The 14,708-nt window shown below is 39.2% G+C and overlaps 1 protein-coding gene across 2 annotated transcripts in view; it reads left to right on the forward strand.

Annotated features, from left to right (window-relative positions):
- The window catches only part of LGR5 (leucine rich repeat containing G protein-coupled receptor 5), a 119,552-nt gene that overhangs the window by 55,289 nt on the left and 49,555 nt on the right, over nucleotides 1-14,708 (forward strand). For both annotated transcript variants that reach the window (XM_060025241.2, XM_060025242.2), the window contains exon 2: nucleotides 2,545-2,616. In XM_060025241.2, the coding sequence (XP_059881224.1) occupies nucleotides 2,545-2,616 (72 nt within the window). The remainder of the gene's footprint in view (nucleotides 1-2,544; nucleotides 2,617-14,708) is intronic.

Raw genomic sequence — 14,708 nt, forward strand, 5'->3', positions numbered from 1 at the left:
TCTTTGCAGAGATTATGTAGACACTGTAAGGAATCCAGAGACTGTAGTGTTTAGTTTAATATATGCCTGTTCAGTGAACTAAACAACCTTGCTACTTCAGAGAAACATCTGCACAGGGAACTAAAATTGTGAATCAATTATCTGGCTCTCTTATCTAAACAGTGCCAGGAAAAAAAAATCAGATTTTGAATATCTGGACAATACAAATTTTTTTAGTCTATATTTTTAGCATTGTTTAGTTTTAGCTTGAGAATATAGCATTTTATTCAGCTACATCATTGTTTACCAACAATATTAAAATTAATAATTAAAATTAATAAATATTAAAATTAATAACTCTGGGGGTTTGCCATACTCTAAAACATTTAGCAAAATATTTTATCTTCCCTGTACATGCTCGTGACTTTTTAAAGGCACAGAGTGAACGATCCCTTAGTTCTTGGCACCACTGATTAAAAGTTAATATTTGATAAAGGTATCAAGCTATCAACACTGAAATCTGCTGGTTAGGTGCAATGGTTGTGGCCACTTCAATAACAAGAATAATCCGGATTTTTTTTTAAAGCTCCTGGGTGACACAACTTGGCATATACACTGAGAAAACCATAATTCAAAAAGAGTCATGCACCACAATGTTCATTGCAGCTCTATTTACAATACAATAGCCAGGACAGGGAAGCAAACTAAGTGTCCATCGACAAACGAATGGATAAAGAAGATGTGGCACATGCATACAATGGAATATTATTCAGCCATAAAAAGAAATGAAATTGAGCTATTTGTAGTGAGGTGGACGGACCTAGAGTCTGTGATACAGAGTGAAGAAAGTCAGAAAGAGAAAAACAAATACCGTATGCTAACACATATATATGGAATCTAAAAAAAAGAAAGAAAGAAAGAAAATGGTTCTGATGAACCTAGGGGCAGGATAGTAATAAAGACGCAGACATAGAGAATGGACTTGAGGACACGGGGAGGGGGAAGGGTAAGCTGGGACGAAGTGAGAGAGTGACATGGACATATATACGCTACCAAATGTTAAATAGATAGCTAGTGGGAAGCAGCTGCATAGCACAGGGAGATCAGCTCGGTGCTTTGTGACCACCTAGAGGGGTGGGATAGGGAGGGTGGGATAGGGAGATGCAAGAGGGAGGGGATAAGGGTATATGTATATGTATGGCTGATTCACTTTGTTATACAGCAGAAACTAACACAAGAATGTAAAGCAATTATACTCCAATAAAGATGTTAAAAAAATAAAAGCTCCTGGGTGAAATTGTCACAGGTGGTCAAACGACACAAATTTCCAGTTATGCGAGAAATAAGTCTTGGGCATGTAATGTACAGCATAGTGACTGCAGTTATAATACAATATTGTATATTTGAAAGTTGCTAAAGAGAGTAAATATTAAAAATTCTCATCACAAGAAAACAAATTTTGTAACTCTGTGGTGATGAATGTCAACTAAACTTACTGTGGTAATCATTTCACAATATGTACATATATCATTATGTTGTACACCTAAAACTAATACCATGTTATATGTCAACTGAATCATTTTTTAAACATAATAAAAATAAGCTCCTTATCTTATCTCACGATAAATTTTAAGTATGTAGACCCGCTCTGAGATTATAATGGCATTAGCTCTGAGTCTTGGCGTTTGAGCATGTCATTTTTCAAGTCAACCTTCAGCTGACTGTTATGCGGTCTTAGTTGGTCTTGAGTAGACTCTGCCTATCATTTGGTCTTTTGGCCTCTGAGATACAGACAGCATATACCAGTGATGCTGTAGGATTATGTGGGAGACAGTAAAGAAATAGAAAATTAAAAACAATAAAATCTAATTACACGGAGTTTCGCTTAAAACAAAAATTGATTGAGTTCTGCCCAAAGTGGCTTGTTGTTTCCTGTGCCAGGAACTACTGTGCAGGCCCAGCAGGAAGTGTGCTACAGAGCAGGATCGCATTACACCCTTGTTTTATGGTTCATTTCACTTATTTAATGCAATCCGAGAACCTGCAAAAGGAACATGTTCGAAGGAGGGAATAGGCTTTTTGTCTTGTTTTGTTTTGTTTTTTTAAGTTTCTTTGAATCAAAACATTTGTTTTTACAAGGTGCTTATAGTCCCAGAGAAAGAGGACTTCCAGAATTGCATGGTGAAGACATTTCTCTTTGCCACAAAATTTAAAGCAGGACCCGACGCTGAGTTATGTCTAGGGTGGTTGAGTTATGTCTGTTCCCTTTGCTGGTCTACTCAGGTCATTTTAAACATGAAGAATTACAACCATGCCCATGAATGGTCTATCATTTTGAATTCCGTATCAGCTCCTCCTAGGGTCTCTGATTTGACTGAGAGCCCATGATGTTGGGGGGGACATGGGAGGAAAGGAATATATTTAACGTGCAAAAGAGCGATTCATTTGTCAAGCAACACAACGAGTTCCTTTGGCTGTATTGCTTGCAAATGTGTGAACTGAACAGCTGGACTGCCTTGTGGTGGCAGACGCCACTCCTCACACACTGCCTCTCTTCCTCTCCAGAGACCTGAGTATGAACAACATCAGTCAGCTTCCCCCGAATCCTCTGCACGGTCTCCGCTTCCTGGAGGAGCTGTAAGTATCAGCGGAGTCGTGCCGCATCTAGTCAACACTGGACACGTTCTTGTATTTGTCTCTCGTCCTTACTGTGAGAACCAGATAAAACAAGGCAGGAAAGCTGTCAGCACCAACGATCTGGGCACATGAGGAAACACTTAGCTGGGAGGGGAAAAGAAAGAATCGCTTAGGATTCTGGAAATCAACTTATAAAAGGGTTTACCATGAAGCTACAACTTTCTAAGGTGAGGCTGAGCCAAACAAATTAAAAGTTTAAAACAAAAGCTGTTTAAAAGAGCTGGAGAGCTCTTTGGAAATAGTTAAGCAGCAGGATATTAGAAGTTTGAATACTGGTTCATGTTTATTAAAATTGCAAGTAAAGCCATAATCAAAACCAAAAATTGCCTCTTGGTTTGGCTTATGACGGGGAGAATTGCGTCCTCATTTCATAGCACCAAAACTTCTTGTCCTAATCACTTTTAATTACTGTTTTCCTACTTTTAAATTGAGCTTCCCTGAAGGCTTGAACTGAAAACCATGAAATCCACAGAGGACTTAAAACTGGTCTCTCCCAAACTCACTGTAAAAAAATAAAATTCAATTTTTTTAAAAAGGAGGAAGCTAAAATTAGCTAATGATACACAGAGGAATCTTGATTAAGTCTGGTAATCACTTTCCAGAAGATGAAAAAGAACTCTATAAACCAAAATCTGCATTTAAAAATTCATCTGATCCTCTTACTCTTTTGAGGGACGGGGACTTAGGGGAGGGATGCACCGTCGTCATAGGCTTCATGAAGAAGGTTTGGCACCATCAGCTAAATAAATCCTCTGACTGTTGATTAAAGGAATTGTTTAGGCAATGACCTCTTTTGAAAATACCCCTTTTGTAATTCCTAGAGTCCGGGTCCAATTTGGGGAGTAATTTAAATTGTTGATGTACCACACGATCCACCTTGGGAGGTGGAAAGAACCATCCATCACAACCAAATTACACTACACTGATCATTTTTTTTCAAGAGGATAATATTCTCAAATTTCTCCCCTTTAGAGTTGGATCTATATTTATTTTTGATGGCGTTAGCTTTCTCACAAATGTTATTATTTTACTACTGAAATCAGCTGAACATGCCCAGATTGTTATCGAGGAGTATGGTAAAAAAGCTTAGATTACTAGATTATACAGCAAGTTTTTATTATTCAAAAAATGGATTTTCACTTTGGGTTGTCCAGGCTCCTCTTCTCTTTTCTCTCTGGCCACTTCTGTTGCTAAAAATTTAACCCTCATCAGGACTGGGACCATGTCTGTCCTAGTCTTGGCTGGTGTGTAATGAATAATCAATACATTTTTGATGAATGAATGAATGAACTAAAGAGAAAGCAAAACATGTAAAAGGAGCTTCTTATACTTGTTCACCGCCTTAGAAAAAAGTAACAGATTTCGTTGACATGAGCCAATATTTTTAGATTATTTTTAGCAAATTTCAAACATCAGCATTTTTTTCTTGTTTACATTCTTCTCATCTGCCCTCTCTCACCATAATTAATATACAATACTTAGTCCTGTTTACCCCCATATTTCTAAAATATGCATTCCCACTGCCTTTCTCTTTAATTTCCTTATAATATGCAATGGCAAAAGGCTTCCATTCTCCTTCAACATACACCTCAGCTTTCGACCACAAACCAAATCAATAAATAATTCACTTCCCCAAGGACTTTGTTTAATAGAGTTCCTCCTTCGGTGACCCAATTCATTCAGAATAACTCCTCTTTCTTCATGAGGTGAATGTTAATTTTCATCCAAGACCAGTTCTTCAAAAGATAATCGAGAGAAAAAATAGGGGAAAGAAGGTGAGGGAACTACCATTTGAAAAGCCTATTTTTACAAATTACCTTATTTTTATGTCTCTGGAAACTCCATCAAGTATCTTGACCATGGAATCATAGAATTTCAGAAGTAGATGGGACCCTTTAAAGACTATTCATTCCATTTCCTCCTTCTGTTCTGAAATTCCCTCTGCTGAGCTGGCCAACTTGCTGAATTTAAAAGCAAGACCACTTTCCCATATATGATTCTGTGCTGCATCTAACTGATGTTTTGAAGACATCATTATTCATTTAGTGGCAAAAGGGGATAATATTTATAGAACCTGGAAAAATGATCAACTCTGCTTGGTCTATTCCTTTCTTCCCAAGGCTAAATTTAGGGTGTTGTGGGTTTAAACACACACATCCACTTAGCAGAGCATTTTGATCATGCCTTTGTTATGTGCTGATTGTTTCTGTTAGACTCAGCTATGTTTAAGTCTGTATTCTCTTCTGGAGTATAAGATCTTCGAAATAATAATATAATTATACTGACAACAGTAATAGCTTACTCTGTGACAGGCACTGTTCAAAATGTTTTGCACACATTATCCCACTGAATCCTCTTAACAACCCCATAAAAGTAGATATTATTATTATTCTCACTTCAAAATTATAAAAAAAAAAACAAAAAAAACAAGTACAGAGAAAACAAGGAACTTACCCAAGATAATGGAGTACATAAGTGTCAGAACTAAGATTCAAATTCACTTTCAAAGCCATACTCAGAAAGCAGAAGGAGGCTTTGGAATTGTTCTTCATTCATCTGTGCTTTTCTTTTCCCCGATAGTACCTAGTATAGTGGTCTGCACAGTTGAACACTTTAAACTCTTGTTAAACCGAGCTTCGTAATGATAGGTGTGTTCATCGGTCTGTGTCTGGGTATATGTGAGGGAATGAAAAAGAGTGAGACAGAAAGCAAGAAAGAGCTGTCTACCCAGCAGGGAGAGATTGGATATGCAGGTTATTTGTTCACTACCCTCATATATTGGCTCTGAGAAAAGTATCATCATAATTTTCAGGTGCAGAATTTCACATTACTCAACAGGAACAAACCTTAGTTATTATTTTTACATATGCATAAATATACTTAAGCAGCATGTTTTATATAGTATTCTATTGGGTTGGCCAAAAAACTTCGTCCAGGTTTTTCCATAAGATATTATAGTAAATAAATGACCTAATAATAAATGAACTAATAGATGACCATCCATACAGCTAGAAACAGACATTCAGATATCTGTTATTGTATGTGTTACATCTGTTGTTGTATCTGTTATTGTGTGTGTGTATCTTTTGTTATGACAAACTGTTCAAATGTTAAACTGTTCTGAAAGTATTCTTTTGCTCAGTTCACTCAGCTCATCTCTATGCTTTATTGTTTATCCATTCAGAAACTGGTACTGATATTCTCAATGATATTAATAAAATTCTCACCACAAAACTCAATTTTTAAAAAACACTATTAATAAAGCCAAGTTACCACTCTTCCCCTTAGCTCTAATTGCCCAATTATCATCTCCCTAGTTTAATCCATCTATGTCATAAGCTGTGTAGACAGTCATGATTCATCTCTCATCCATCACTGGTCCCGTATTTCAAAATCCTCTAAGAATCAATAAAGTCCTAGAGGTATCCCTAACGTATTTTTTAAATATATTGTAACCCTGGAGAAAGTGGCTATGTGGAGCAAATATTTAAGAAGAATTAAAGCCATCACGATTAATGGTCTTCTTCTCTTCCTCCTGACCTTCTGGAACACTTACTACCTGTGCCACATGTCTTGGTACATTCAAGTCTTGTTTGTTATTTGTTATTTTTGTTTTATGACTCTGCAAGGTGACCAGGCATGCACAGGCCAAACGCCCTGCTGGTGCAACGTGATATCACAAGGAAGAGAGAGAGCCTTTTTCCTAAAAAAAAAAAAAAAAAAAAAATCTGAGTGTGGTTAGGCTGTGTGCTGTGTAGAGAGGAGAACACAGTACCTAGAAGCAGAAGCAAGCCCAGGACTCCTGTCCTGACTGTGCCACTTACTAGGGGATAATCCACTTGACCTCCCTGGGCCTCAGGGCATGATGGTGAAAGCCGCCCTTGCCTGTTTTGAGATTCTGAGGATCAAATGAAATGATGATGAAAGAACTTTGGTAAACTATAATTTACATATTGAGTTGTGTTAGCGAAATGAAAACACTTTCAAGAGGATTCTCACTTCCTTCTTTCCTATTTCATGAGCTTGATTTTGGAGTAATCCCAGGGATCCAGGATTTGTGAAGGAAAAACTGTTTCCAACCATGAGGTTTAACGGATATAGGCAACCAGTGCAGATAGTTTTTACCAAGTTTGAACACCCTGAGCAATAATTGCATTTGTCTCCAACAGTATCTCTCCCAGTTCTATTTCTTCAGTTCTACTAAGGACTTCATGTTGATGTTTGCTATTTGGACAAATAATAAATCCCACATTTGGTCCATCAGAGTGTGGTTCAGATGTTAGGAACTAAAAGATCGTGCCTAATGCTGACATGTACAAGTTCCTTTAAACTTAGATTGGTAGCTTGATTAAGCCAGAGGGAAAAATGAATTGTTACCATTTTAAACAGTCTAAGTTAAAGGCCTTTGTTTCCCAGTACTATTGTAAAATCTTCCCAGATTCTAATGCTATTGGAATCAAATACTCCATTTAGGAAGGAAACCTGAGATGCTCTAGGGAGGTTTGTTTTTAAGTTACTATTGTTCCCTGGAACTGTTTGCTCATATTATGGTTGGCCTTAAAGAATCTCTGTATAAATAGTAGATATCTATTATTTCAGATGAAATTAGTAATGAGAAATACCACCAAACTTCCTGAAAGTACAGTCTATGCTTGTTACTTCTACTTCCTCATCATGTTGCTAAAAACAGTGAGAGCTGTCCTGCCTGTCTTTTGAGATTTTTGTCTGAAGAGCAAATGAATTGATGATGAAAGAACTTTGGTAAACTCTAATTCACCTATTGGATTGTGTTAGTGAAATGAAAACACCTTCTTGCCCATAAATAATCTTCCTGACCCTTGGCCTTGTCAGAGTGCTCAGTCTCTCCTTTTCATAGATCTGGTAATTGATTATAAATGCTGCCTCTGGGCTTCCCTGGTGGCGCAGTGGTTGAGAGTCCGCCTACCGATGCAGGGGACACGGGTTCATGCCCCGGTCCGGGAAGATCCCACATGCCGCGGAGAGGCTGGGCCCGTGAGCCATGGCTGCTGAGCCTGCGCGTCCGGAGCCTGTGCTCCGCAACGGGAGAGGCCACAACAGTGAGAGGCCCGCGTACCGCAAAAAAAAAAAAAAAAATGCTGCCTCTTTACCTTTAAAATTTGTATTAAAATTTTTTAAAGAATTAATTTAAAATATAATAAAAGAAAAAATGCTGCCTCTTTGAAACTTTTTTTTCTCTAGTGTTATTTTATGTTCTCTTCCAAATGTCTATTCATACAGCTGGATATAGAGATTTAGATATCTGTCCTTGTGTATGTATGTGTATCTACATATATGTGTGTATATATGTGTGTATATGTATATATGTGTGTGTGCATGTGTGTGTATGTGTGTGTGTGTATATTATATATATATACATATAATATATACAATTGTAATGGCGATTAGGGCACTGTTCTTAAAGTGCCCTACCTTTCTGCCTCCTCTTTTTCTCCTTAGTCTTCTTTTCTCCTCTACCCCTAACATATAGACATTCCCTAGATTGCCTCCTTTCTCAGTTCTCTTCAGTTCATTCATTCAGCGTGTATTTATTTAGCCAGTGGGGACATAAGAATGAATATGACTTTCTACGTTTCATTCGTTCAGTCAAGAAGTCCCCACTCCAGGGAAACTTACAATCTAGACGGGGAGACAGATGATAAGCAAGGAAACAAACACGGATGATATTTGCTGATTATGACAAGAGTGATAAAGAACACAAACATGGTTAAGTAGAGAATAAATAACAAGGGATGACAAGGAGGGAAAGTGTCTCAAAGAAGGTGACATCTGAACTGAGCTCAGGAGGATGAGGGGAGTTGGTGGTCTGCAGAGCTAGGGTAGAGTGTATCTAGTAGGAGAATAGTGTGAGCAGAGGCCCTCAGGTAGGAAAGAAAGTGATATGTTTGTGGATCTGAAAGAAGATCAGGGTGGCCAGAGCAGAGTGAGAGGGAGGGGAGGTGACAGGGGATGGGGCTGGAGAGAAAGGCAGGGGCCAAATCATGCAGGAACAATCAGGCTATGTATAGAATTCAAATAAGAGCAATGGGAAGCCGTGGAGGATTGTATGCAGCTAGTGCAATAAATAGGATTATGATTTATAAAGATTTCTCTGATTTTTGTATGCAAAATAGCTTGGGGTGTTACGGAAGCAGAGAGACCTGTTAGGAGGCTACAAACTCATTAGGAGACAACTACCGTTGTCTGGTAAAGAGAGTCAAGATTTGAACGACCTCTGTTATGTAGATGACCCCCAAATCCATATTTCTAGCTGAGATCTCTTTTGTCTTTGACTGCTAGACCAGTGGTTCTCAAAGTGTGGTCCCTGGACCAGCAGCATCGGCACCACACGTGCGCTTGTGAGAAACGCAAACCCCAACCCATGTGCCCCACCCCAACCTAATGAATCAGAAACCCTGAACTCAGGACACTGCCTTTAACAAGCTCTCCTGGTGATTCTGATGCATGATGAAGTTTAAGGACTGCTACTCTAGGCCAGTTGTTCTCAAATTTTAGTGACATCAGAATCACCTACAGTGCTTGTGAAACCGCACATTGCTGGACCCTGCCACAGAGTTTCTTCAGCAGGTTGAAGGTGGAAGGGGAGGATGTCAAGAATTTGCACTTATAACAAATTCTCTGGTGATACCAATACTGCAAATCTAGGGACCACACTTTGAGAATCCTCCACTATGCAAGTGACACCTCCACCTACCCCACCAATACTTTAAAACTCAGCAAGTGCAGAACCAGATCCATTCATGAACACACAAACCATCCTCCACAACAAGATTTTACTCCTGCCTTTGCTTCTCACCATCAGCATTCTTATTATCCAAACTTATGGTCACTGTGTCTGTCACTGCCTTTGCATCTGTCATTCTTTCTCACCTCCTGTATCAGCCAGTTTCCAAGTCTTAAAGCTCATAATTCCGCATTGTCTTTCCCATTTGTTCACTCTATTTCATCACCACCTAGTTCAGGTTCTTACTGTCTCCTCTGGATAACTGTTCAAATTTGTTGACTAATCACCTCTCCCGATTCTCCCAATAATTAACAATTGAATCATTGTCTCCGGGGATGGAGACCATGAAGGTCTCTAGGTGATCTTATCAGTATGAAACCGTGAGGACTGCTTCAGAGTTTCCCACCTTGCAGAGGCATTAGAATCACCCAGAGAATTTTTAAAACTACTAATTACCACGGCCCATTTCCAGAGATTCTGATTTAATGGGTCTCAGTGGAGACCCAGACATCATTCTTTTAAAGCTCTCCTGGGGGCTGGGACCCACTGGGATATATGGAAGCTTTACAGCAGAGGAAGAGAGTCAGGCACTCATCGTTGACTGGACCTAGGGACTGAAAGGAAGTCTGAAGGTGCGAGATGACTCTGAGTAAGGTTATAACATTAGGTGCTAGGAGACAGGTGAGGCACTGTCAATAGAAACAGGGCATTCAAGGGGAATAACTGATAATTTGGAGGCAAGAGGATGTCTGGTTCTGGGTTTACTAAGCGCAAGGTGCCAGCAGGACATCCAAATGGGAATGTCACTAACAAAGCTGGAATGTGAGTCTGCAGTGTGATGATTCTGTTCTAGAGAGAATGATTGGAAAGTTGTTTACAAAGAGGTGATTGCGGAAGGTGCCGGAGCAGATGAGGACTTTGAGAGAGGGTAGAGGCTCTGTTTCCCAGTATGGGTCTCTATCCATATTAAACTCACCTGGGCTGCTTATTAAAATGCAGATTCCTGAGTCATTTCCCCCAGAAACTCTAAGTCACTAAACCTGAGTTGGGGCCTGCCTGGGGATCTGAATTTTTGATGACTCCTAAGACAATGGCAATGCACACTAAACTTTGAGTGCCACTAGATAAAAGGAAGAAAGACAGGTGTGAGGACAGAAACTTGAAGAACATCTATGTTTGGAGGATGAGCATTAAAAGAGGGGTGAACACAGAGAAAGACAAATATCACATAGTATCACTTATATGTGGAACCTTAAAAAAACGATACAAATGAACTTATATACAAAACAGAAATAGACTCACAGACATAGAAAACAAACTTATGGTTACCACAGGGGAAAGTGGGGAGAGGGATAAATTAGGAGTTTGGGATTAACAGATACACATTACTATATATAAAATAGATAACCAATAAGGACCTACTGTATAGCACAGGGAACTATATTCAATATTTTGTAATAACCTATAAGGGAAAAGAACCTGAAAAGAATGTATATATGATATATATGCATGTATACGTATAACTGAATCACTTTGCTGTACATCTGAAACTAACACAATATTGTAAATCAACTATACTCAAAAAAAAAAAAAAATGAGGGGCTAGAAAGAAGAGAGGGAAACAACCAGCCATAGTCATAAGAGCAGAAAGATTGTACAGGATCCGGAAGGCAAGGGGAGGACTTTGAATAAGAGGTAGGGAGCAGGGCTTCCCTGATGGCACAGTGGTTAAGGATCCACCTGCCAATGCAGGGGACACAGGTTCAAGCCCTGATCCGGGAAGATCCCACATGCCGCGGAACAACTAAGCCCTGCACCGCAACTACTGAGTCTACGCTCTAGGGCCCGCAAGCCACACTACTGAGCCCACGTGCCACAACTACTGAAGCCTGCGCACCTAGAGCCTGCGCACTGCAACGAAGAGTAGCCCCCGCTCGCTGCAACTAGAGAAAGCCCACATGCAGCAACGAAGACCCAATGCGGCCAAAAATATAAATAAATAAATAAATAAAAATAAAAAGTAGATTGTAAAATAATATTTAAAAAAAAAAGAGGCAGTGAACAACGGTTTTCTTATGGCCAGTACCTCAAGTGATGCAGTCACTTGCATCCTTGGGTTTTTCCTGTTTCAGATTGGTTGCTCCTGATCAACCCAAGCTCCAGACCAACCTACTTTTGACCAAAGTTATGTTTAAAACCTCAAATATTGGAGCCCAAATGCTATGGCTGAACCAAATTCTCTTGTGTAAACTTTTCTACGTAAGCATGAGCAAATAGGCCCAGTTACCTTGTAAAAGGGGAATGAATAATCATGTCCCTTGTTTAATGTGATTTTTAAAATCACTAGATAACACAATGTATATAAAGTACTTTACATTGTGCCTAGAACTTGTAAGTTGTTTTACAAAAAGTACATACTATTTTTGTGACCCAAAGGACTGTACGTGGCATATTGAAAGTGCTCAAATAAATTGCTGAGTTTAAATTTGATGCATAATGAAGAAGGAATATTCTTCAGCTGTTTCTGATCTGTTTATGTAGTGGCTAGCCAGCGATCTTGCAATAGTTAGGCCAGACCTGAAGTAACTCTAGCACTATGGCCAACTGTCTTTGGAAACAAGATCAAATGATCCATCAGTACATATTAATTCAGCTCCCTGCTCTAGGCAGGCAATAAGATTCTTGACCTTAGGAGCCTATAATCAAATCAAGTAGACTACATATAAAATGGTAGAAAATGAACCTTTATAGACAGCATTGTATAGAATATAACCTACAGGAAAGTTGACTGTGGACTGAGGTAATTAGGAATACTTCACAAAGGAGTTGAAAATTGAACTTCATTAGTCTGTGGTTAAAGAAACCATAGGGCCGTATAACCACTAAAGGATCTCCCTGTTGACCTGAAGAGTTCACTTATTCAGGCCAGTGGTCTTAGCCCTTAAACATTGAAATCTGATGTTTTTGATCTTATGTAATAAGGAAAACAAAATGGACAGTTCATAAATACACAGTTTAAGAGGAATGATTTGGGGCTGGACCTGACCAATTAGATATGCTTAACTTATTGGGGGAGAAAGGGTTTTTTAAAATCTCAATTTCTTGCGTATTAAGAAAGACCCTTTTTTCTACCCTGAGAAGATCCGTGGTTTGTCATAATCCTTGTATTCAAGCCTGCTGAATAGGCTTCAGGAAATCTTACCAAAGATGAGTGTCAGAGGGTTAAATGCTAAGTATCTGGGACCTTCCAACTGGCACAGGCATCTTACGAAAGCAAACCTAACCATGGCGAACTTAGTCGGTTACAGTGATGATGCATTACTGCCAGTGGAGGCAAGATTAAGAGATTACATCAGACTACGAGTTTCATCCTATTTGTGTCTAACAATTCACCGACCCAGACTCTTGGCTCCTGTATGCAGGAACCCAGAGCCCAGCTTTAGTCAATCGAATTGAATTATGAATAGTCAATCTGAATGGACTAGTGTATTTGCTCGCATCACTTTGTCTTTTGAAAGTCACTGATTACAATATTAGTATGGTTTATGCGAACTTTATTTTAGGAGAATTTTTCTTCAAGTGGGAACATTTTGACATTTCAGAAATTTTATGTTTAAGTGATAGTTTAACTACAATTATTCAGGTAATTATAAATCAGAAGAGTAAAAAGAAATTCAGAAATAGGAACAGAGCCACTGAAGTTAATATTGGAAACCACGAGACAGAAAATAGTACCAGAAAACTGGAAACAGGCAGATCTTAAGAATGGGAAAAGGGGAAAAACTACTACCGTTAAGCCTGACGTTAGCCCTTACCAAATTTCTGATACAAATTAATTTAGCATGTATAGAATGTGTGCCCTGTAGATCTCATGTACTTTGCAAGAGTTGGAAAATAAAGCAGTAATTACTAGGAGCCAGCATGAAATTGCTAAGTAGTCTGAAATGTCTTCTTTTAAATCATAGGGGCTGTCATATTCAAGTTCATTTTGCTCTGATTATTTAAGTAGCACCACTGTTAGATAGCTTCCATGCTCCATAAGGAAGGACTAGATTACACTTACACGAAATCAGGAAAGAGATGATGTTTTTCATTTTACATAAAGCTTTTCTGAACTTTGGTGTCTGTATCTTCAAAATATGGGCATAATAACCTCTGATCTACCTCCTGATATAAAGTATGAGAAAGTGATTTTAAAATGTTGGTGATGGGCTTCCCTGGTGGCGCAGTGGTTGAGAATCTGCCTGCTAATGCAGGGGACACGGGTTCGAGCCCTGGTCTGGGAGGATCCCACATGCCGCGGAGCAACTGGGCCCGTGAGCCACAACTACTGAGCCTGCGCATCTGGAGCCTGTGCTCCGCAACAAGAGAGGCCGCGATAGTGAGAGGCCCGCGCACCGTGATGAAGAGTGGCCCCCGCTTGCTACAACTAGAGAAAGCCCTACGCACAGAAATGAAGATCCAACACAGCAAAAATAAATAAATTAATTAATAAACTCCTACCCCCAACATCTAAAAAAAAAAAAAAAAGAAAGTTATAAAAAATGTTGGTGACGTGTAATAAAGAAATCTTAATAAACAAGAAGAAAAAGATGGGTGGAGGGAGGATAAGGGAGAAAAGAATGAAGGTAAGGAGGAAATCCATGTGTAACAAAAACAATTGTAGGGCAGAAAAAGACTTTAGTGGAAGAACCCTATCATTTTTTAAAAGTAAGTGAAATAAGGGAATTCCCTGGCAGTCCAGTGGTTAGGACTCAGCACCTTCACTGTGGTGGCCCAGGGTTCAATCCCTGGTTGGGGAACTAAGATCCCGCAAGCTGCACAGTGTGGCCAAAAATAATAATAATAAGTGAAATAAGGTCCAGAGAAGTTAAATGACTTATGTGAAGTCTTGCAGCAAGTTAATAGTGAGAAAAAAGTAAGCCAAAAAGGGAAAGAAAAAAAAACTGAGTGTTAAAAGACAAATGGGTTCTTGGAAGACATGACCTGGAAAGCCTATTAAAACTCACCAGGCCCTTTCACTTACCTCTGAAAATACTGCTCAGCCAAAGGGACCGATGTTGGACCATGGTTCCCCGCACAGTCATCTTCCCGAGGGTCCCAATCAGAGAACAGGGTCAAGTACCTCTTACACTCTCAGTGCTCATCCCATTTTGTTCACTCACCTCTCTCCCTCCAGACCAATGTCCAGAGAGGAGAAATCAGGGCCCACACTTGAGTGCTTTGCTCTCATCCCACCATTTTACAAAACAAAGCTACCAAAAACAAA

The sequence above is a fragment of the Delphinus delphis genome, chromosome 11 (assembly GCF_949987515.2).
Source record: "Delphinus delphis chromosome 11, mDelDel1.2, whole genome shotgun sequence".
Taxonomy (NCBI): Eukaryota; Metazoa; Chordata; class Mammalia; order Artiodactyla; family Delphinidae; genus Delphinus; species Delphinus delphis.